This window comes from Erithacus rubecula, assembly GCF_903797595.1.
Source record: "Erithacus rubecula genome assembly, chromosome: 11".
Taxonomy (NCBI): domain Eukaryota; kingdom Metazoa; phylum Chordata; class Aves; order Passeriformes; family Muscicapidae; genus Erithacus; species Erithacus rubecula.
In genome coordinates this window covers 18,101,904-18,123,913 of record NC_136663.1, presented here as the reverse complement: position 1 = coordinate 18,123,913, position 22,010 = coordinate 18,101,904, and the positions used below count along the sequence as shown (strand labels likewise).

The window sequence follows — 22,010 nt, the reverse complement described above, 5'->3', positions numbered from 1 at the left end:
GGAAATCCTGTAATTTCATAAACTAGAGATCATAGGTTAAAGAAATGTTTTTTATCCTAACGCAGCACCAAGGGAATAGGTCAGCACAAAAACATCAGTGTTTGCAGCAAAGCCAACACCTAATCAGCTCGGTTTTCAGTCACCAGTGGTAGTTTTCCAGCTACACCACACAAATCTGTACCAGGACTTGAAAGCATAATCCTCCCTTCACATACTTTTTCCCTGTTGAAAAATTCAGTTCCTAAATTCTAAGACTTGAGCTAGCCAACAGCCAAGATTGATAGACTGATGTTATCATAGTGAAAAATTTCCTCTGGGAAAAAAAACAAAACCAGGCAAACCAGCAAGTATTACATTCTAAATACGAACAGCAAGGCACCACCTTATGTTGTGTTTGTTGGGTTTTTTCTTTATAAATATGAAATCAACATGTTTAAAAATCCTAATTTTCTTTCTATAAAGGGACCCACCAGTGCCAATATCAACAGCAGAGTGAACTCTGCTAGACCAGAGCACCTCCCCAAGGGCATTTCACAAAAACCAAAGCCACCAACATGGCTGCACACCACATTCCTACAAGAAACACAGCATAGCTGTGATACTTCACACCAGACACTCCACACAAGGCCCAGGGTTGTCTTGGCAAGAAAGATAATGACGACACAGGGACTCCCTTGTGATGTGCTGCTGACAAGATTTCCTCAAAGGCATAAGAAAGATGATTATGATACAGTCTGAGCTGTCCATGCAAATGAGCTAATGAGTGTGACTCATTATGCAGATGAGAGACACTACCAGCCCAGGAAAATATAAATGAAAGAACCAGTACAAAAAATAATTCAGCTCTCTGTCTCGGATAAAACTCAACTGAAATTTTTGGGAAGAGCCAGACTACCAGGAGTTAACTGAACCACATAAGCTCCTGACCAATTTATCTCCTGCAAAGCAAACCAGCAGCTGTAGCTCTGACAATCCATAGCAAGAGTTTTGCATCCTTGCTCTATAATTCTGCATCAGTTTTCACTTATGACATTTTATTGTTTTGCACTCAAGCTACAATTTGCCACTTCAGCATTGCCCTAAAGATGTGACACTGCATTAACATTTGCCAAGTTCTTAATTTCCCAAGTACACACCCCTGTGTACCCTCTTACTTATACAAAACCAAGCATTTTTTCAACTAGCTTAAAGCTAAAATGAAGCAAAGCTGGAAGGAGAGGGAGCACTGTGCTAATTCAGAGCAATTTTATGATTCAGTTTACTATACTGCTGGAAAAGCACTTCTGCACTTTTGATAGCAGTACCAGGAGTAACCACAAAAGTTTGACTTGCCATGCCACTCATCAGATATTTACACTTAAATCTTTCCCACAAAGGACAGTCCCCAGTAAAGAGTGCTTCTTCTATTCTGTTGGCTCACTGATTTTTTGCTATTCAGTAAAATAAAGAATCTTCCTCTGTTTTAACAATAAGCTGGTGACACAAAGACAGGAAAGGCTGTTAAAACACAATGAGATCAGCATCCTGAAGTTATCCTGTCCTGCACAAACCCCAAAAATACCAGCATACAGACAATGGTTTTCCCAATCGTTCATCATTATATACTCTATCTTTAACAAATTATCTTTGATAAAGTACCTGATTTACAGAAATTATGTTTTTACCATTATAACTAGATTTCCCATGGTTTGACTTCTCAGAAGTATTTACTATAAAGTATCAGCATAGGTCTCAAACGGGAAAAAAAATAAACAAAAAAGAGAAAAAAAAAATCCTTCTTTAAAAGAAGTGGACATTATCTAGGAGACCCAGTCTGTGCCACAGGTGCAAACACTATTGGAGTATTTGAAAGCATTTTACCTGGTTCTGACACTGAAGCCAATATTACCTCAGTTTAAAAACATTTTTTTGCAAATGACTGGTGACAGATTAAGGAAAAAGAACCAAATATAATAATTTTACTGCTAAGAGATCAGAATAGTAGCTCCAGCCTCCACCATCACATTTGCAGATTTCATAATCTTAAATGGGACTGCAAGACAAAATGAGTGAGAAGTGCTTCTGTCAGAAAATCACAGTCAAAAAAAGAAAAAACCCCGAAGTTTTCTTTAATTGGTTTCTAAAGCTTTTTGGTTTTAGTATCAAATGGAGTTCTCCTTCATCACAATGTTGAATGAAGAATTGCTTTAATGGTGACCCAAAAGAAAAACAATACTTTGAGATACAAGAACTCAGGGCATTATCCAAATCCCACCAGAGAGCAACACCTATGCTGGGGAACACTAAAAACGTATTTTGTGTGTGTCACAGATGTCAGCAGCAAGATAAAAATGAGAGCACTTCAGGAGAGGGGCTGGTTCCCACCCCCAGAGCACAGCTGAGAATTAGTGACTTCAGGTCCTCAGTGTTGACAAAGATACAAATGAAATCTGCTGGGACAATACCAGACTCTATGATTAATTTCACAGACAATGACTAATGCAAAGACAAAAAAAAGAGGAAGGGTGTCAATTAATGAACTAGTGCTGAAAAACAGCCCTTAACTACCCTTATTGTTCCAAAATCTCTTTACTGCAATTGACTTATCTGGACAACTTTCCCAAACTGAATTAACTGCTTTCGTGATGTTATTATTAAACTTGTCATAAAATGTTGGAAATACTAATTCCCATTTGGTTCAATGTATGATTTGTTGTGCGTTTGTAAACTATGTGCATAACTTAACATTTTCAGCATTTCTTCTTATGCTTGCATTGAATTTCCAGTTCATGCTAAATATTTTTCCACTGGCTAAGTAAGAAATGAATAGTGTTTCTCTCAGTATATCTTCTGTGATCATGTAGTCCCCAAACTCAGTGAAATGAACATTTTTCTTTCTTATTTAGAACACAAGAATAATCAAAACTAAGAAAAACGTACAAATGCAACTTATGGTCACAATATGGAAAAAAACAATCTCTCCTTGGGGCTACCAATTAGCAGAAACTGGAGGGGTTTTAAAAATTAAAAAAAAAAAAAAAAAATAGCACATACTGCAGCTGAGTACAATGTTGGCATGGCTGACCTGCAGGAAGATGAAATCAGGCAGACCTTTGAGAGCAGCAGCAGCAGTAAAAGTCTCTTGGTATTCACACAGAAAAAAATTCTATGCTAGGGATATTTGGGATTCCCTCTCAACACCAAGACATACTTAGTTCCAGCAAACCAGGACCAATTACTTAAAAAGAGACACAGTTAGAAGTTTTCAATCAGCCCAAGCAAATATCAACAACATAAAGAAATGTACAGGTTTTAAATAAATTATCCTTCTTACACAAGAAAACAACCCTTTTATTATCAAGCATGTACCACTTCATCCAGAATGTCTATTTGACAAAAAGCTGCTTAGGCACATTAAATCTTTCTCCACTTCCACTATCTCAAAGGAGTTTAAATGTGATGTTTGTTTACCAGCACTGACAACACAAATCATTCCCCACAGTATTTGTCAATTATCACCAACTAGCAGCAGCATTACGGTTGGATTACTCTCCTTTGCCTGAAGAAAGGGTCTATCAGGAGGGAAAAGCAAAAATTATCACTAGCTCAAAACCCATGGATAAAATACAACAATTCAGGAGAGAAAATCTCAAAGGGATTAAAATTTTCAGCACTGTTACCTGCTCAATAAAACCAAAATATATTGGCTCTACGCTCACTTTGCTTCAAGAACTATGATGTGAAAAAGGAACTCAATTCACCTGTACATCTGCTTTTTCTGTGCTTTTGTTTCCTCTCACAGGTCTCTTCCATGCTTTCACTTTTCTGGAACAGCACTGTCTCCATTCAATGGTATCACCATTTGCTCCACTACCCTGTTAGCCCCCCTCCTCATTACATTCTCATACATTCACACTCACAGCTTTGTGCAGGAAAAATAAAAAAATCACTAACTAAGCTATTGAGTAAAAGGAAAAGAGCAGGAAAATTAGGGTTTTAGTGAGGGATACACAATTTATATTGAGAGAACAAACTAATTCCTCATCTCCAGGTAAGCATCAGGCCTACTTCCTGCTAAAAGAAGTTTCAAATTCACAACTCCTGACTGCTAGAAAATCACCTCTCCTGGATTCTCCTGGATGCTCACTGCTCTCTCCAGTGACACAGACTTCAAATCCCATATTGCTGCTGCAGCTCACAGTTCTCCGAAAACACAAGAAACTAAGTTTTATTTAACACCTGTTACTTTACCTACTGAACAAATTTAACTAATGAAAATTCAGAAGTAAAATTTTAATGCGAAGCATGGAAAAAGTAATGACCATATCAAGCAATGGAATTGTCCGGACAGATTTAAGAAGCTCTGGCTTTGATTTTCTTCTTAAATATGTTATCACAGAGGCGCTCCCAATAGTTCTAATTGACCCAGCCTCGGCCATGTGCATCTTCAGAGCCATGAGGGATCAGCTTTGCCAGACATGGTGGAAGCTTCTAGCAGCTCCTGTGGCCCCCCCACTACCAAAAACCAGGCCATGCAAAACCAACACAAGCATAATGCTGGTTCTGAACAGCCTAGCACAGAGCTCAAAATGGGAAAGGTTCTCCATTGCTGCTTTCCTGTTATTGTTAAAAACTGAAAGCATTCTCATCAGGAAAGCCCTTTCCTTCTTAATCTACTTGAAAAGGAAAACAAACAGATCTCATCCCCTCTGGCTCTGCGCTAACAATTCTCACTTTAAATAAAGCAGCCCCACCACCAGAACCGAAAATGTATCAAATCCTGGGAAAAGCTTTAGCAGTGCCATTCCCTTCACCTCGGAGACATACCCAGGAATGCCAGGCGCCGTGCCAGTCCCTGCGCCGCTGAGCCGATGGTGCCGCCGCAGGTAAAGCCTGGAGGCCGCCAGCCCCCGGAGCCGCAGGCCGGCCATGGCACCAGGGCCCTCTGCAGCGGAACGCGGGGACACCGCTGCGGCCGCACCAGCAGCGCCGCGACCAGTGAGTCACCTTCCTTTGGGGAGTTGCGTTTGCATTTCAGAAGAGGACAGCAGGATGCAAAGACACCCGACCAAGCACTATTTCTTACAACCTGTCTGCCATTTTGCCATATTCTTAAAGATCCGACAACCTCCTTCCTGTATGCCTCTAGTAATTGTCTACTTAATGCAGCACGCTAGGGGCTACATCAGCACCTCGTTCTTTCCTAGCCTTGCAGAATGCATCCGTATAAATGTCAAAAGTGACATAAAAGTAATTAAGACACTTAAATCACGAAAACATTCTGATCAAAGCACAGAGAAATGCAGAAAGGCAAAGCAGATTACTAGAGCTCTTGACAGCAAACACTGAAGGTCATTGCAGCTCAGTATCTGAGCCTGGCATCTCCAAGGGCTTCCCAGCAGGCTGCCGTACCACACCATGTCCTAAGGAAACAACAGAGCTGTTCCTTCCATTTGGACAAAGCACATTCCAAGAAACAAGGTAGCAGAGACTTCAGCTCTGCCGGCAGCAGTCCCACACAGCAGAGGAAGCAGGGAGGAAGAACATGCTTGGCATTCCAGCCTCCAGAGCCCTCTGGCCTTCAAGCATACCGTGAAAAATACCTCAAGAGTCATTTTTAGTAAATTGTAAAGGAAGGAAAAAGGAAAAAGAAAAAGGAAAAAGGATTTTTGTGGCATGAGCATGAAATACAGCTTGGCAAGCTACAGAGGAAGAAAAATGAGAGGACTGATGACTTCATGAGTTCTAAATAAATATTAACGAGCATGAATCCTTTCTGACACTTAAAGAAAAACAGAAGGGTGTACTAGGGCCCAGTAGAACAGGCATGAATAAAAAATAACATACTTTTAAAATCACAAATCAGCAACCTTAAAATCCACAATGCACCCCACATTTCCTTAGGAGTTTCAGCTCCTGACCTGACAGCAATCTGCCACTACCATTTCTTTCAGACTGTGAGTGTAGTTTAGCCATTTCTATTTTAGAATATAAATGGAATAAAGAAAAATGTCCTCCATACTGGGTGTCTCTGCTGACTTTTGAAATTTTAGAGCAATAAACAATTTTTAAAATGTAAGATTAAATCACCTTTTTACTTCTAGCATGAAGCAAAATATTAAATCACCACAACATTAATCTCCCTCATCCTTAAGCAATCTGACAAAATCCCCCCTTTTCTCTCAAACCCTTAAGCTTTTACCTGACTTACATGACATGATTCTACTGGTTTTCAAATAATCACTCTTCCACTGAAACTATGACTCTCCTTCAAAAGACAAGATGGGAGGATTAAAGAAAAAAAAAAAACCAACCCAAATCTCAACAGCAAACATCCTGTCTTGCCATCCTACAACACAAACTCACTCACTCCTCTCTCGCCACCTTACACATAAAGAGTGAAAATGCACAGATTTGTTTTTTTCTTTCCATCTTGATAGATTGCTTTTAAGACAGGGTTGATACCAAACTCTTACAGGTGGTTACTTTCTGGGCCAAAGCAGAGAAGAAAGCAGCCACATTTCTTTCAGACATTTTCAGGTTCTTCCTCAGAAGAGCACCTCCATGGCCCCAGAACAGACTAAGGACCTTCCTATCTAGAAAGCAAATTTAGATTTAAAGATTAAGATTAAAACCACATTTTCAACCCAGAAGAGCAGAAACAGCTGCTTCTAACTCAGAGATAAGATACCTCTTATTTAATGCAGGTACTGTCTACTCAGCATCAAGAACCTTTTGTAATATTGTCCTTTATACTCCCTCCTCTTTCAAACCATTTTATTTCCAACTGCTTCATGTAAAGCAGCAGCATCTCTCTACTGAATTAAGAAAGCATCTAACCAGCTAGCCTAATTCAAAAAAGTATACTGTTATTTCTTACCTTCACAGGATTAGGAACAATCAATAAGCATATCTGTAAATGCAGCTGCTCTTCTTTTGTTGACTACAGGAAGTACATAGGCGTATCCAGATCCCAATTTGACCAAGTATAGTGATAACAAAAATGTCTTATGAAGATAATTATGCTCTGAAACATGCACTTAGGAAATATTTTTTTCCTTGGGCTTTGCTACTGTGGTGTTAGTTAGAAAACCCAAAAGTGAAAAGTGCCTGGGCTGTTTTGTGTTGCCTTTAGAAATTAATTTAATGCAAAGTCTTAAAGGAAACTCTCATTCTTGTTGAGTTTCTACTTTGGGCATTTGACAAAGTTTTGCTCACTGGTCATTCACAGATCCTCTTTCTTAAGAATAAACCCATCACAAGACAAAGAAAGATAAAACAACAAAATCCAGCTAACCAAACAAAAATAATCAACCCCACCCCAAACTCCAACAATACTCAAAAAGGCAAAAGTAAAATGAACAGATGGGCTAAATATATCAAATACAATTCTAGAAGCAGTTTTCCCTTTCCTATTGTTAAGGAAGTATCATAGTTAACTTCTAAATGCTCCAAAAATCACACCAACTGTATATAAAATCACTGAAAGACTGCTAAGAAACATACTGTTTTTACATCTAACACTCTAACATCTCTAATACAGAATTTGTTTTTAAATGTCATTAAAACAACATGTAACCTCATAAAACTAAAGAGTGTGGCCAGCAGGTCAGGGAAGTGCCTCTCCTCCTCTATTTCCCCAAAAGCCCAGCCCAGACCTGGCAGTCACAAATATTACTTCTAAAATCCGATTATCTAGTTATCAGTTTTCTCTAGTAAAATACAATCTTTACACTGTAAAAATGTAACTAGTGATATGTTTAAGACTTGCATTTCATTTGCTAAATAGTCAGCTAATTTTATTAATTTTTTACTACGAGTACACAAGGAGAAAGATGTACACTTCTTTTTCATGAACTTATATTTTTCCCTAATGCTAAAAATCAATAAATCAAATCCCTGAAGTTTTTTACTGTGTCGACAGTTTCAAGGGACATTTATGTCCCGTTCCTGGTTCAGGAAGGTTCCCACTGATGGATATTGTGGGGATGCTCCAGTGGTGAAGCAGTTCATCTCCCAGAACCCTGAAAATCCCATGTCCCAAAAGCTGGAGAAGATCTGAGTACATAATGTCAGCAGACATGAAGAACTACCAGATAACAAACATGGAACAACATCTGGGTACCACCCAGCAGAGTGACCTGTAGCTAAGGAAGAACATTCTCAATGCTGAATTCTTTCCAATGCTGTAGGAGTCTGTCCCAGCCTGAAAAACAAACAACTGAACTGCTTGTCAATGGCATCAGCCAGGCAAGGTGCTGAGCAGTGCAACGTTACACAGACGCTGTAATGCTTTGCTGGGAAACTACTACCCTAAAATGGATAATGCTATTAACAAGGAAACAGCCAGCACAGTTACAGCTGTGACAACTTGGATAGAACAGTTAATTGTCCATTCCTGGGAACCACAGCAGACAGAATTTTAGAAATGTTTGTAGCTGACAAACTTCCCAGGACAAACATTTCTGAAAACTTTAAAAAACACCCATATTCACTTTTCACCAGCTAAAGCCAAGGCCTGCTCATTTGAACAGCCCTCTGAAGTAAACCCAAGGAAAAGGGAACAGAATCCTGCATCACTTTGAACTGCACACTGCAGTGTCTCAGCTACCCTGGAATTGTCCATGTCAGAGCTTCCAATGAATAATGTTGAACTTTAACAGGCAATTTTCAGAGGAAACATGGAGAGAAGACAAGGATTACGGTCCACCAGCATTTCCCACTGCCCAACTGAGTGACTTCAGCCAAGGTAAGCCTGTCATTCCAAACAGCACCATGCCACACTTCTGAAAAAATAAAATCTGCTGGGTTCATACAGTCACAGTTCTTTCCAAGTCCTCACCATCCTTTCTCTGTTTAAGAGCTGGATGGGCACCCATGACCTGTCAACATTTAAGGCACCTGAGTCTTCCTCTAGCTGTAAGAAAATGAACATAAACTTGCAAATACACACCTGTTTCACGTGTCAGAAAAATAAAAAAACGGGACCGTTAAAGGCAAGAACCCTGAAGAGTTTTGGGCATGTATAATCACACAAGAGCATCAATTTGCCATCACAGAGACCAAAAATAATACTTTCCCAAATCATAGATAAGTATACACAATTATTCAGCAGGCTCCCATACCAAAGAACTCACTAATCAGGGTCCACTTCACATAATCAGGAAAAGCTGCATAATACAAACATCAAGAATTGACACAAAAGGAAAGTGGATACTCATACACAAAGTGCTCTGAATCCATCTCGGTATTCCTAATAATGAAGAACAATGCTTCAGTGTTAAAGATAGCAGGATTCATGAGGATGAGTATCCTAAAAACGGCACCTTGCTAATTGTAGTATTACTTCTTTGTGCTTCTCATCTCCAAGACATTTCACAAAAGCAAGTTTATTTTCATGAACTGCTTATAATGTTTGGGCTTTATTTGACGGGACAAAAAAGTGACATTTAAGCACTCGTGCAAACCCTCGCAAAATGCCAGGAAATGCCTTCACCGCTCCTCATTTGCAACTGTCAAGTTGCTTCACAGCGTTCTCCACTGTCAGACAGCATGAGAGGAGAATCAAGTTCCAGATTCAAACAGCTTCTGGAACATGTTAACTGCAAGGCCAGCAGTGACTCTGTGGGCAGAGGGGCTGCGTGTAGATCAGGGAGAAGGGCCCTGGCAGGGCAGCGGTGGGGAGAGCGCCGGGCGCAGCCGGCCGGCCTGGGTCACGCCAAGTGACCAGAGAGAGCCGGCTGCTGCTCCAGCACTGCCCCAGCACCCACAGCTGCTCCAGCACCCACAGCTGCCCCAGCACCCACAGCTGCCCCAGCACCCACAGCTGCTCCAGCACTGCCCCAGCACCCACAGCTGCTCCAGCACCGCCCCAGCACCCACAGCTGCTCCAGCACCCACAGCTGCTCCAGCACCCACAGCTGCCCCAGCACCCACAGCTGCTCCAGCACCCACAGCTGCTCCAGCACCCACAGCTGCTCCAGCACTGCCCCAGCACCCACAGCTGCTCCAGCACCCACAGCTGCTCCAGCACCCACAGCTGCTCCAGCACCCACAGCTGCCCCAGCACCCACAGCTGCTCCAGCACCCACAGCTGCCCCAGCACCCACAGCTGCTCCAGCACTGCCCCAGCACCCACAGCTGCCCCAGCACCCACAGCTGCTCCAGCACCCACAGCTGCTCCAGCACCCACAGCTGCCCCAAGCACCCACAGCTGCCTCCAGCACCCACAGCTGCCCCAGCACCACAGCTGCTCCAGCACCCACAGCTGCCCCAGCACCCACAGCTGCTCCGGCACTGCCCAGCACCCACAGCTGCACCAGCACCCACAGCTGCTCCGGCACTGCCCCAGCACCCACAGCTGCCCCAGCACCCACAGCTGCTCCGGCACTGCCCGCACCCACAGCTGCCCCAGCACCCACAGCTGCTCCAGCACCCACAGCTGCCCCAGCACCCACAGCTGCTCCGGCACTGCCCCAGCACCCACAGCTGCTCCAGCACCCACAGCTGCTCCGGCACTGCCCGCACCCACAGCTGCTCCAGCACCCACAGCTGCTCCGGCACTGCCCGCACCTACAGCTGATCCTGCCCCGCTCTGCCCAGCTCTGCCCTTCGCCGTGTCCCCGGGCACGGCTCAGGCACAGCGGAGCAGCTCCGCCCGAGCCTCACGGCAGCAAAGCCTTCTCCCCGACCCTTCCCAGCAGGCCCTGACGGCGTTACCCAGGGCGAGAAGGAGCTGGTCCCGACACGGCACGGCCCCGACCCCCGCCCGTCCCCGCGTGCCCGGCCTCACCTGCCCGTCATGGCGGCGAGCCCCGCTCCGAGGCCGAGGGGCTGCGGGCCGGGACACGCGGCTCGGCCGCAGCGCTGAGGGCCCGGCGGGCAGCGCTGACCCCGCCCCGGCCCGGCCGCGGCCCCTGCGGCGGGGGCGGGCACGCAGCCCTCGGTGACTCAGGGCAGCCCCCCCGGACCTGCGCATACTTTTCCTATAAAGGGAAAAAAATACGGAATAGCGAGGCGGCGCAGCGGAAGGAGGGGGGAGGCTGCACCGACACACACAGAGACAGACAGGCATGGTATTTGCCCCTGTCTTGCCGCCGGAGCTGCTTCGCCCCCCCTGGTAGTGGACGCATGGCAGCCGCTATGGGTGTGGGGTGCAGGGGCAGCGCTGGGCGAGCCGCTGCTGGTGAGCAGTCACACACACCGCACTGCCGTGACTTTGTGCCTGAGGTCAAAGCAGCCGCGCTCCCAGCCTCTGCTGAGGGCTGCTCATCCCTGCACACACCCCCCGCGGCCAGGGGAAGTGGCGCTGGGTGCTGAAGACAGGTCTGGAAGTCTTCTAGAAAGTGGTCTGGACGAGGAGATTGAGTGCACCTTCAGTAAATTTGCAGACACAATTGGGGGTAGTGTGTATCTGCTGGAGGATGGGAAGGCTCCTGCAGAGGGATCTGAACAGGCCAGACTGATGAGCTGAGGCCAGTGGTTTGAGGGTCAACAAGGTGAATTGCTGGGTCCTGTGCTCATGTCACACCAAGTGCTTGGAACACTCTGGTCTGGGGCAGAGTGGCTGGAAAGGGGCTGGAGGGGAAGGACTTGGGGATGCTGGCTGTCAACAGGTGAACATAAGCCCAGGTGTGTCCAGGTGGGCGAGAAGACCAATGGCACCTGGTCTGTACCAGCCACAGTGTGTCCAGCAGGACCAGGGCAGTGACTGTCACTGGGTACTGGGGAGGCCACACCTCCAATCCTGGGGTCAGTTTTTGGCCTCTCATGACAAGAGAGACATTGAGGGGCTGGAGCAGGTTGAGGGAAGGGAATGGAGGTGTGAAGGGTCTGGAGCACCAGGACCAATGAAGGGAGGCTCAGCCTGGAGAAAAGGAGGCTTAGGGGGATCTTCCTACTTTCCACAACTTCCTGATGTAGCCAGGTAGGGGTTGGGCTTTTCTCCCAAGCATCAAGCAATAGGAGAAGAGCAAGTGGCCTCAAGCTGTGCCAGGGGAGTTTTAGATTGGATATTTGCAAAGAATTCTTCATTGAAAGAAAGGGTTGTCATGCACGGGCTGCACAGGACAGTCACCTTGTGTGGAGGGATTTAAAAGATGTGTTGATGTGACACTTGGGGGCATGACTTACTTGGCAGTGCTGGATTAATGGTTGGACTTGAAGATCTTAAAGGTTATTTGGAACCTAAAGGATTCTATGATTCACTCCTGAAACTTTTATCTCTTCCCTTCACTGCCCAGTGGGGGGTTGTGGCCATTTCATAACAGTTTGCCTTTGTTGTTTCTTGTTCCTCCTATTTTCCCCCTGCTCCTGTGTAGATCCTCTCTGGGGCAGCAGTCCTTCAGGATAAACCTGCTCCAGTGTGGGCTGTCTCTAGGCCACAGTTCTTTTGAGGAATGGTCCACTTACAGGATTCAGGCAGGCAGAAGTGTCCCTAACATATCAGGGGCTGCAGCTGTGTGGTTGGACATTTATGTGCTCAATTCATCCAGCCCATCATGCTACGGGGCCTGGCAAGCTTCCACCCTCCTAAATACACAAGCTATGTGAGCATAACCCTAAAATTAGTTTTGCTTTGTTCTAGCTCTGCATTTCTAGAAGTACAACTGGTTGTTCTAGTTTTCGCTCTTTTGTCAAAATAAAACAACACCTGCAGTTTCCTTTCGTATTGAGATATTTTGGTTTCTTTTGTCATAGCTGTGAACAGTTGCTCCATCATCCTCCCCTGAGCCTCCAGAACTCCTGGCCTCTGCTTGTGTCTTCAGAGAATTCCTACAGTGTGTGGTGCATGTATGTGCACGCCTGGGTGTGGGTGGAAGTGTTTTAACTGGCCACACAGATATATCCCCTAAAGCATCTGGCTGGCAGTTTATAGGACAAAAGTGCATAAGGTAATTAATTATTATTTTTCATATCTTCTTGCTCTGTCTGAGCATGCAGAAATGCACTCATTGATGAATGAGCTGGGGAACCTGATGATGCAGGACATGGAAAAAGTTGATACACTGAATGACTCCTTTGCCTTGGTCTTTACTAGCACGAGCAGGTTTCAGGAATCCCAGGCTCTAGCGATGAAAGGGAGACAGAATCACCCCAAACCAGGCTGACAGACTAAGTGCAAGAAGCGGGTGTTTGCTTTGTTCAGCGCGCCGGCTGCGCGGGGATATCGCTCCTAACACGCACACCCAGGCACCGCAGGTTACAATGTATGGTTATTGTAATGCGAGCCCTGGTGGTGGCACTGAGGAAGGCACTTGTCCCCAGCCCCACACATACTCAATGTAGCAATTTACACAATTTTTACTTACCATTCCTAGATAATGTAAAAGGGTTAAATGGAATCACCTGTAGACTGAAAAATAACATGAGCATATCATAACAAGAAGGACCTAGAATGTATCACCTCCACATGTTGCTCCTTCTGTGTGAATGATGATTGAACAGGCAGTCATGTTACGGATGGTCCATGAATAACATCTTAACTCAGCCCAAGATGTCTGTTCCTATTCTTTCTTCCAGTCGTGCACCCAACTAGCATTACTGACATCAATGTACTTGCTCATGATTGATGCATTTTTATTTAATGCTTTTAGAGAGCTAATTGTGATTGCTCATAAATACATATTGTGAGGTTTCCAGAGGAATACACTTTTATCTGCCTTTGCAAAGATGACCAGTGTTTTATTTTGTCTGATGAGTTAAAAAAACTCCATCAAGGAATAATCAGGGCAGAGCAGAAGCAGCATCAGACCTGCCTGGGCCATAGTCAGGGAGATGGGTGCAGTCAAGCCTTTCACAATAGAGAACACTAGTGTTTTCTATGGAGCCTTTTCCAGCTGTGATGTACTGGTACAAGAGTTCTCTTTTGTTCTGCTTGTTTGACTTTCTTTCCAGGATAGAAAGCTTCACTTTGCTGCAGTTGATTGAGTGTTGAATACTTTAGTCTTGGATTCATATCACTTAGTTTTTCACCTGTGTTTTAAAATGAGTTTCTATGCCATTGGGGGAAGTGCTTCAAATGAGCAGTAGATAAGCAGATGTCCATCAGAAGAGACCTTCCATTTCCAGAATAAACTGGAAAAAAGCAGAAAAAAAGTCTATAAGACAAGTTTTATTGTACTATTTCTTGCCATATTTGGGGTTGCATAATTGGTATCATATTACAATGCTCAATTCTTAACATAATTGCAAAATCTTTGGTCAAATTTTCAAAGGCATGAAGGGGAGCCATATTAACATTTGTTTGGGTTGACAATTTAGAGCAGGCTGTCAATGCATTTTGTAAACAGGAATAAATTCCACACGAAGGCTTTTGACACCTGCCAGCATGCCCTCAGACCGCCACAAGAAGGATCATCTCTGGATGGATGTTTGCAGGACTGACCATTCATGTTTTTCTTCCTTGCAATATTAAATACTTTAAAAATTATAGACATCAGGGGCTTTGGGCAGAACCAGGTATCGCTGGCAAGGGTCTAAAATATTGCAGACAATTTATTCAGAAAGCTTAGCCTTTCTAGGAATGACAAAAATGTATCCAGGGCCAAACAGAGAGGAGGGGAGAGAGCAAGGGCTGACAGTCAGGCTGTGGGAAGCAGGGATAGTTAAAACCTGGCAGGAACGAAGTGGTGCAGTGGAATGTGCTGGGCCCATAACTCAGAGGTTCATGGATTGAAACTATCCTCTGCTAGGGTACACTTTCCCTAATGCTGCCTCACCAACAACTTTTACTGTCCTCACCTCTAGCTCCCTGGCCACCCCTGGCCCTGGCTCTCCCCTTCATCTGCCCCTGCCACCTGGCCCAGCCAACAGGTGGCCATGAAGTTGTGCCACAGCAGGCACAGCTTCCCCCTCAAGGCCCTGCATATTGTGGGCACACAGGTCTTCCTCTCTTCCCTGCAGGCAGCTCACTCCCCAGTTTCTCAGGCACAGGAGGGCACCTCCAGGCCTATGCAGGGGCAGAGGAGGCTCAGGCTGCTCCATGTGGGCTCGATGCAAAGACCTGGGAGCTTTCTCCATTCTCTGTTTGCTGCTGGGACCATTTGTAGGGTGATCCGGGATCAGGGCCAAGCAGGTATTCCCAAGGGCCACTGTATTGGCTAGCGGTGGCTGAGAGTTGGGAGTGGAGGAGACACAGGGTGCTGCAGACAGTGTCTCTCATGGAAAACCTTGAGGGGTTGGCCTGCCCAGGACACAGCTGGTTTCTGCTGCCACCACAACTCTGAAACCTCTCTGAAGCTGGTGGCACCCCAGCACTGTTGCTGAATATTCCGGAGGGTACTCCATCCTGCAGAGTAGCCATGGCACTGAAGAGGTTTCCTGAAAGGCCTGGGGCCCCTGGAGGATTCCCTGGTGAAACAGGACTTGTGTTCTGAGTGGCTCCATTATGAGCACCCAGCAGTGTGAAGTTGCCAAGCCCATGTGTGAGAGCCAGAGGAGCGCAGGCATGTGCCAGGAGCTGGAGCGTGGGGTGTGTGCAGGGGGCTGGAAGGAGGGGGCAGCCAGTGTGAGAGAAGCAGAAGCCAGGCCAGGGTGTGAGGTGGCAGTGCAGGAGGGCACTGGAGGAGCAGGAGCAGCTCAGGCTGTGGGTGGCAGGAGTGGGGAGCAGCCTGCTGCAGGAGCCTTGCGGGGTAGTGCTTGGCAGAACTGCCTTCCAAGCAGGTCAGCAGGGCTCAGGCATTCCTGGCCAAGGCAGACCAGCTTTTCTTCAGCCTGGCGTCACACTGCCTGGCTTCTCCTGGTCCTGAACACCGTGGCTTCTTCCCTCCACAAGTTCTTCTCCCACGGAACAGTGGAGCTGCTGCTCCTGCTCCCCTCAGCTGGACCTCCTGGACAGCACTTGGGGCACCTCCCAGCCTAGACTGACCCAAGTGGGCCTTGGCAAAAGCAGACTGCGGGGGCTGCTCTGCATCCTGCAGGGACTTCCACAGGCTGGTGAGCCACTGGACCCAGGTGGACAGAGAACTTTTTGATTGTCCACAGCTGGGCAACATTCTGGGGCTGCAGTGGGGCTCAGGGTCTGAGTCACCTCCTCCTTGATTTGTCTCCACCACTGTTTTGAGCAAGCATTTTGGCTTGTGTCCTCCTCAGATGCCTTGCAGTCAAATTCCCTCTGAGAAGGCAGAGTTCCCAGAGAGGGCTCTGCCCTCCTTGCACTGCACCATGGGCAGTGAGTGAAGCTCAGCCCTCAGTGTGTCACCTATACATATCCTTGCCTCTCCAGTCAAATTCCAGGGTTCACCAGAAGTTCTTCTTTCGCATTTTGTAGAAATGGGACAATATTTCCCTCACATTATTCCTTATGCAGCTGGACTAGTTTGGGACGCAGAAGACATCATCATCTTCTTCTGCTATGTGAAGGTAACTTGCCAAGGAGTGCTCTGAGTCAGAAAGAGCTTGTTACAGATTGGAAAAGAAAAGATTGTGCAAGATTTTGAGCCTGGTGATTGCAAGAGAGGCCATGGCAGCCTGCAGAAGGAGCTGTGGTGCTGGTCTGAAGGGTGGTGTGATTAAAGTGCCTGGAGGCCCTGCAGGAAGGTTGCACTTGGTGATAGATGTCCAAGGTGATTGAGAGACACTCAGAATAAGCTGGGGGCATAATGCTGAGCAAGACTGAGGCCAGGGGCCAGAGGTGACCAGTGCAGAAGGTCCCATGGTGTAATGGTGAGCACTCTGGACTCTGAATCCAGTGATCTGAGTTCGAATCTCAGTGGGACCTCAGTCCTTTTGCTCCCTCAACCTTTCCCTCTGCATGCTTACACACTCACAGCTCTACTCTGCTGCTGCTTCACTTGTGCACTGTTCTCTGATGAATCCCACAGCAGCTGAGGTGGGGAGCACCCACTCAAAATGGCTCAGCCACAGCAGGCTGCCCTGGGAATCTCAAACTCCAATGGCAGATGCATCGAAAAACAAACAGAGACTGAGCTACAGCCTCTGGACAGCTGTTCCCTAGGTTGCACCATTCCCACAGTAACAGCAGGTTACTCTGTGTGGCATTACTCGTATGCCCACCCCTGTCCACTACTCCTTTCTTGATCCTTTCCTCGGTGGCTCCCTTTTCCTCTCCTCCTTGACAATGTCTTTCTCTTCCTCTGCACTCAGTTCCAGCAGCCCTATGAACATTGGGCACGGCCCCATCATTAGGGCTCCATTTGCTGCCGTGGGAGGGGAAGGACCTTCCTGGCAGAGCAGATGGTAGCTGAGGGAGAAGGACAACAAACGACCACGACTCTCCAGCAATGCTGCTCACAAGGCTTTAATGAGGAGGAGCAAAAGCGATGGCACACAACAGGGACCAAGGGAGACGTGAGGGGGAGCAGGGAGGGAAGGAGATGGGCCCATAGGCAAGGCCAAAGGGGAAGATGCGGCGGCTTCAGCAGATCTGCCCGCAGCGGGAGAAGGCAGACACAGGCCTGAGCCGCCCAGGCCAATGGGAGCCCCCAGAGGAGATGGGAAACCCCCGCGGTGCTGAGGGAGCTGCCCACAGCAGCTGACAGAGAGGATCCCACGGCTGTGCTCTGAGGGAAGGAGGTGAGGATGGGGCCCGGCATGGTCACCACCACGGTGCGAAGGCTCGATGTACACCGTGGAGTCAGCGCAGCGGGCGAGGCAGGGCTCACTGCAGCTGCTGGCAAGGGCGTTGGGCCACAGGGGCCGCAGGCCGTGGGGGACAGGGTCTGCAGCAAGACATCTCTGGGTGCAGGAGGCAGAGCTGCAACACAGAGCAGGGAGCACCAGGCAGCCCCAGGGTCAGTCTGTCTCTCTGTCCCCCACCTCTCTCCAGGGACACGGTTGCTCTTCAAAACACGCTCTGAGGCCTACAGCTCCCACCACCCTCCTCGTGCCCATCCCAGTGCCACGGCACGGGAACGCCGCCCCACTGCAGGAACAGGAGCCAGCACAGGGGCTTGAAGGCCCCTGTGCCAAGGCTGCTCCCAGCCCCTCCCCACAGCACACATGGCTGTGTTACACGTGTCTGTGATGCACTGGGACATTTTGTTACCCCACGGCAGGTGCAAATTCTGCTGGGCACATCCCCCTGTGGCTGAGCCCCCCTGCTCCCCTTCTGCTGGAACCAAGCCCCCTCTTCCCAGCTGTCCCAGGCACCAGCATGGAAAGGCTGACAGCCCTTGCACAGTTGTGTGTCAGGGCCCAGCTGAGGCAGCCCAAGGATCACCCGGGCAGCCTCCATGGCAGCAGTTCAGCCCACAGGGAGGGACTGGAGCGCACTCAGGCTTACCTCGTTCCTCGAGGAAAGGGAGGCCAGAGAGCAGGATGCAGGGTCTGGAGCAGAGCAGCCCTTTTATGCTGTGTCCCAGAGCCCTGTGGGGCCACAAAACATTCCTTGTTCCTGAAACATCCAAACTCCTGGAGTGGCCACTTCTGAGTCCCCACTGCTCATGAGGTCCCTGCCTCTTTCATCTCAAATACTGTTCTCTCACTTGTACGACCCAGAATTGTGCAATGACTCTTAGAGGAAATTTGGGATGGAATGGACCTTAAAATCATCTACTTCAGCCCCCTGAAACCGCTTCTACTTCTCTGGGCACCCTGTGACAGTCTGTCAACCCTCTCAGTAAAAATTATTGTTTCCCAGTATCCAATCTAAATATGCCTACAATCAGTTCTGAACCTGTAGCCCTTCTCCCATGCCTACACATCAAAAGCAATTATCCTTGTCTTTCTAAACTAAATGTCTCTTGGTTGAATTCTCTTTCGCACACAACCCCAGCCTTTTATCTTCAGCCTGTCCTCACAGGGCAATGGTTCCAGTTTCCCGATGGTTTTGTGGCTCCTCTGGTCCCACAGCAGCAGGGCCGTGTGTTTCTTGGGCTGTGGGTCCTAGAGCTGGACGCAGTACCCAGCTATGGTGTCATGAGATCCTAGTGGAACGGGACAATCCCCTCCCCTGAGCTGCTGGCCACGCAGCTCTGGATGCAACACAGAATAGAATTGGAAGTTTTGGACTGTGCTGCTAGCAGGCAGCGCAGGTGCCTGTTCAGTATCTCAACCATCTGCAAGTCTTTGCAGGGCTGCTCTCAGTTCCACTCATGGCCTAGCCTGTGTCCATGTTTGGAGTTGCCCTGACCTTGGCACTTGTCCTGTTTGAACTTCATCCGGTTTACACAGACCCACCTCTCCTGCCTGTCCAGCCACCTCTGGATGGCATCCCTTCCTCTAGAGTATCAACACCATCATTCGTAATCATCCACAAACCTACTGAGAATGCACTCAATCCATCCCCACATATCTCCCAAGAAGGTGTTAAATATTCCTGGTCCCATCACCAAACCCTGAGAATCCACACTCATCTCTGGTTGGACACCACTCAAGTTGGAGATCGAGCTCTCTAGTCCTTGAGTGCCACCACCCATCCAATTTCATGTGCACTGAGTGGCCACTCCCCAGAAAATCCATGATACTCTTATTTAGAGGGAAAGATGCCAAGAGCAGGTGCAGCAGTGCCTGTCTCAGGGAATCTCCACAGCCGAGTGTCCCTTGCAAACTAAACAAGGTCCTGATGCATTTTACAACCAGAGCTCTGGCCTCAGCTTGGGAAGTTGGCATCCTCTAGGAAACAAGGAAATCAGCACGGAGGAAGGTGATCAAAGTCATGCACATGTCTCTCTCTGAAAGACAAATTGAGCCATGTTCACACACAAATTGACCCACTTTGCTCTGTGTGTCCAGCCCTGAGGCCAGGATCTGGATGGCATCTTTGGGGAAGAGGTTTTGGGCAGGGAGCCCATAGTTCATGGCTCCTTTTCCTGGGGCAGGCACCACTTTGTCCATTCAATTTACCTCACTCTTCAAAGGGATATTGGATGAGGCTCGCAGAGCAGGTGGGAATCACTGGGATGTGGAAGAGTTGGGAAAATCCAGCGTGAGCTTCAGGCAAACCTGAATCATACTGATGTGGAAATGAGTGCACACGATGTCCTGGACTCAGGCATTCCAGGGATAGAAGAGCACAAAGCCTCGTTCCTCCAAATTTTTTGCCTTTGTCAGAGGCATTTCCTGACCTTTTACTACTGCTCCCAAACCCCCGTGTACATTCATGTAATCATGTGCTGTTTCTGCAGCTTTCCAAATGGCATTGCCCTTGAGTAGCTGCTCCCTAGCCCATGGGATGCAGGGCAACACCTGACCAGGGTAATGTAGTTTGGAAGAGAGCAGTGGGAGGCCACTGCTCCTACTTTGAAAAGAACAAACTTCCCAGTTGCCTCTAGAAGCTGTGGGCCTTGCCCCAATGTCCTCTGAACACTGTCAGACATGTCCGTGCCAGTGACAAGGACCCTTCTGGGGCAGGGGGGCTTGAATAGGAGAGAGAAAATCAGTCCCCACAAAGCTTCTATTCTAAGTCCCCTGGGGAGCTTTCCCCCCTAATCCTGAGAATTCCTCCCTGTCCATGTGTAGATCTCACCCCCCATGCCTTGGATCTCATCATCCCATGAATGGTGCCCTTTCCTGGTACTGCAGAGGCCACATCTGTGTTGCTATCCCCATTTGGTGTCCCCTGGGAACCAGGGAGGTTCTGGGCATCTCTTATGGAGAGAGGCAGTGCCAGAGGACCAGGCAGAATAGAAGGGCTGCAGCCCCTGATGCATGGGGGGATTTGAGGGCATTGCTCTTGAGCAACCTGGTGGAGATGAGCAAGGAGTGGAGGGTGTGCTGTTCCCAGCACCTCCTGGCTTCTCTAGAGACGACGAAGCCAAGCTCTCCTCAGAGGTGCCCTGTCAAAGGGCAAGAGGCAGCAATCACAAGTTCTAAGAAAGGAAATCCCAGGGCTGCCTGGGGGAAGACAAGGGACAAGCCTGGGAGAGCTGCACAAGGGATAGTGACCTCTTTCTTAAGCTGTGTCAGTGCTTAGAAGGCAACAGGACAAGGCCCAGAGCCTGCTGAGGAACCAGGGCAGTTTGATCTGCCCAGAGCAGCTGAGAGGAGCACAAGACCTCCAGAGTTCCAGTCAGACCTTCTGGGATTGATCTGGAGTATTCTGAATCACTACAGCCCTTGAGCTTTCACCAAAAGACCATGCCTTGGGAGACAGCAAATGCAGGAGATTGCAGAGAAGCACCAGGTGATCCATGAATGGGGATAAAAGGTGGGGAAATATCCTTGATGGCAGCAGAACATGGAGGACAAGAGCTCTGTTATCCCTTGGGTGCCTGAGTGTGTGGCACCCAGTCCACTGAAGTCCACACTGGGTGACTCAGGTTTGCCTGGAGCTCAGGGATTTTCCCAGCTCTTCCAAATCATGATGACAACCACATGCTCTGGGAGATTGATCCAGTGTCCCTTTGAAATGCAAAATGCATGGAATGGGAAACTCCATGCCAGAGCAGAAAAAAAGAGCCATGGGCTTTGGGCTCCCAGCCCACAGCCTCTTCCCCAAAGCTGCCAGCCAGGTCTCTGGCCTCTGGCATGAGCTGAGCAAAACAGGTCAGTGTGGCTGTGGGTCTCTTTCAGGGAAGGATGCAGCATCTCTTTGATCACAAAACCAGGCCATGGGACAGCCTGTGGGCTGTAAGCAAGATCCCCATGGCTGTCACTCAGGTCTGCAGGGACATCCTTCCAGCTGAACATGGCCTTTCCTTGCCACTGAGATTTGCCATCTCCCTGCAGAGTTGAGTCTCTTCCCCTCTATGGGCTTGTGCAGTATTGACTTGCTGCCTCAGCTCACCCACAGTCCTCTGCACATCTCTGATGGCCCCGTGGAAGAAATGACTCTCAGGATTAGCCTGAGTGCCTGCATTGAGAGCTCCTGAGATCTGACTTGAGGTGTCTCTTCATGGCTGAATTTCACTGTAACTAGACCCAAATTAACCATCAAGAAGAACATGTGACAGAAGCAATAAACAGTACAGAAATGAATGTCAACTCGCATTGTACACAGACCTGGGACCTCCAAATCAAGTGCCTTAGGAACCTGAGACTCACGTGAATCATTTCCATGTTTGCTGGTGTGAAACTGGTGAAAAATGCCTGAGATGAAAGAGGCAGGGGCCTCATGAGCAGTGGGGAAT

General features: G+C 47.8%; 2 protein-coding genes across 3 annotated transcripts in view; one reads left to right on the top strand and one right to left on the bottom strand.

The window, feature by feature from the left end:
• LIMS2 (LIM zinc finger domain containing 2) overlaps positions 1–10,921 on the bottom strand; it is a 29,174-nt gene extending 18,253 nt beyond the window's left edge. The window contains exon 1 of one of the 2 annotated variants that reach the window (XM_079315078.1): positions 10,772–10,921. In XM_079315078.1, coding sequence (XP_079171204.1) covers positions 10,772–10,782 — 11 coding nt within the window. In that variant the 5' untranslated portion in view covers positions 10,783–10,921. Of the gene's footprint in view, positions 1–6,859; positions 6,882–10,771 lie in introns of those variants that run through there. The other variant, XM_079315079.1, reaches the window with a different exon arrangement.
• A 1,927-nt stretch (positions 10,922–12,848) lies between these two features.
• The window catches only part of LOC306806381 (uncharacterized protein), a 20,667-nt gene continuing 11,505 nt past the window's right edge, over positions 12,849–22,010 (top strand). The window contains exon 1 of the mRNA XM_079315085.1: positions 12,849–12,872. The gene's annotated coding sequence lies outside the window, so the exon portion shown is untranslated. The remainder of the gene's footprint in view (positions 12,873–22,010) is intronic.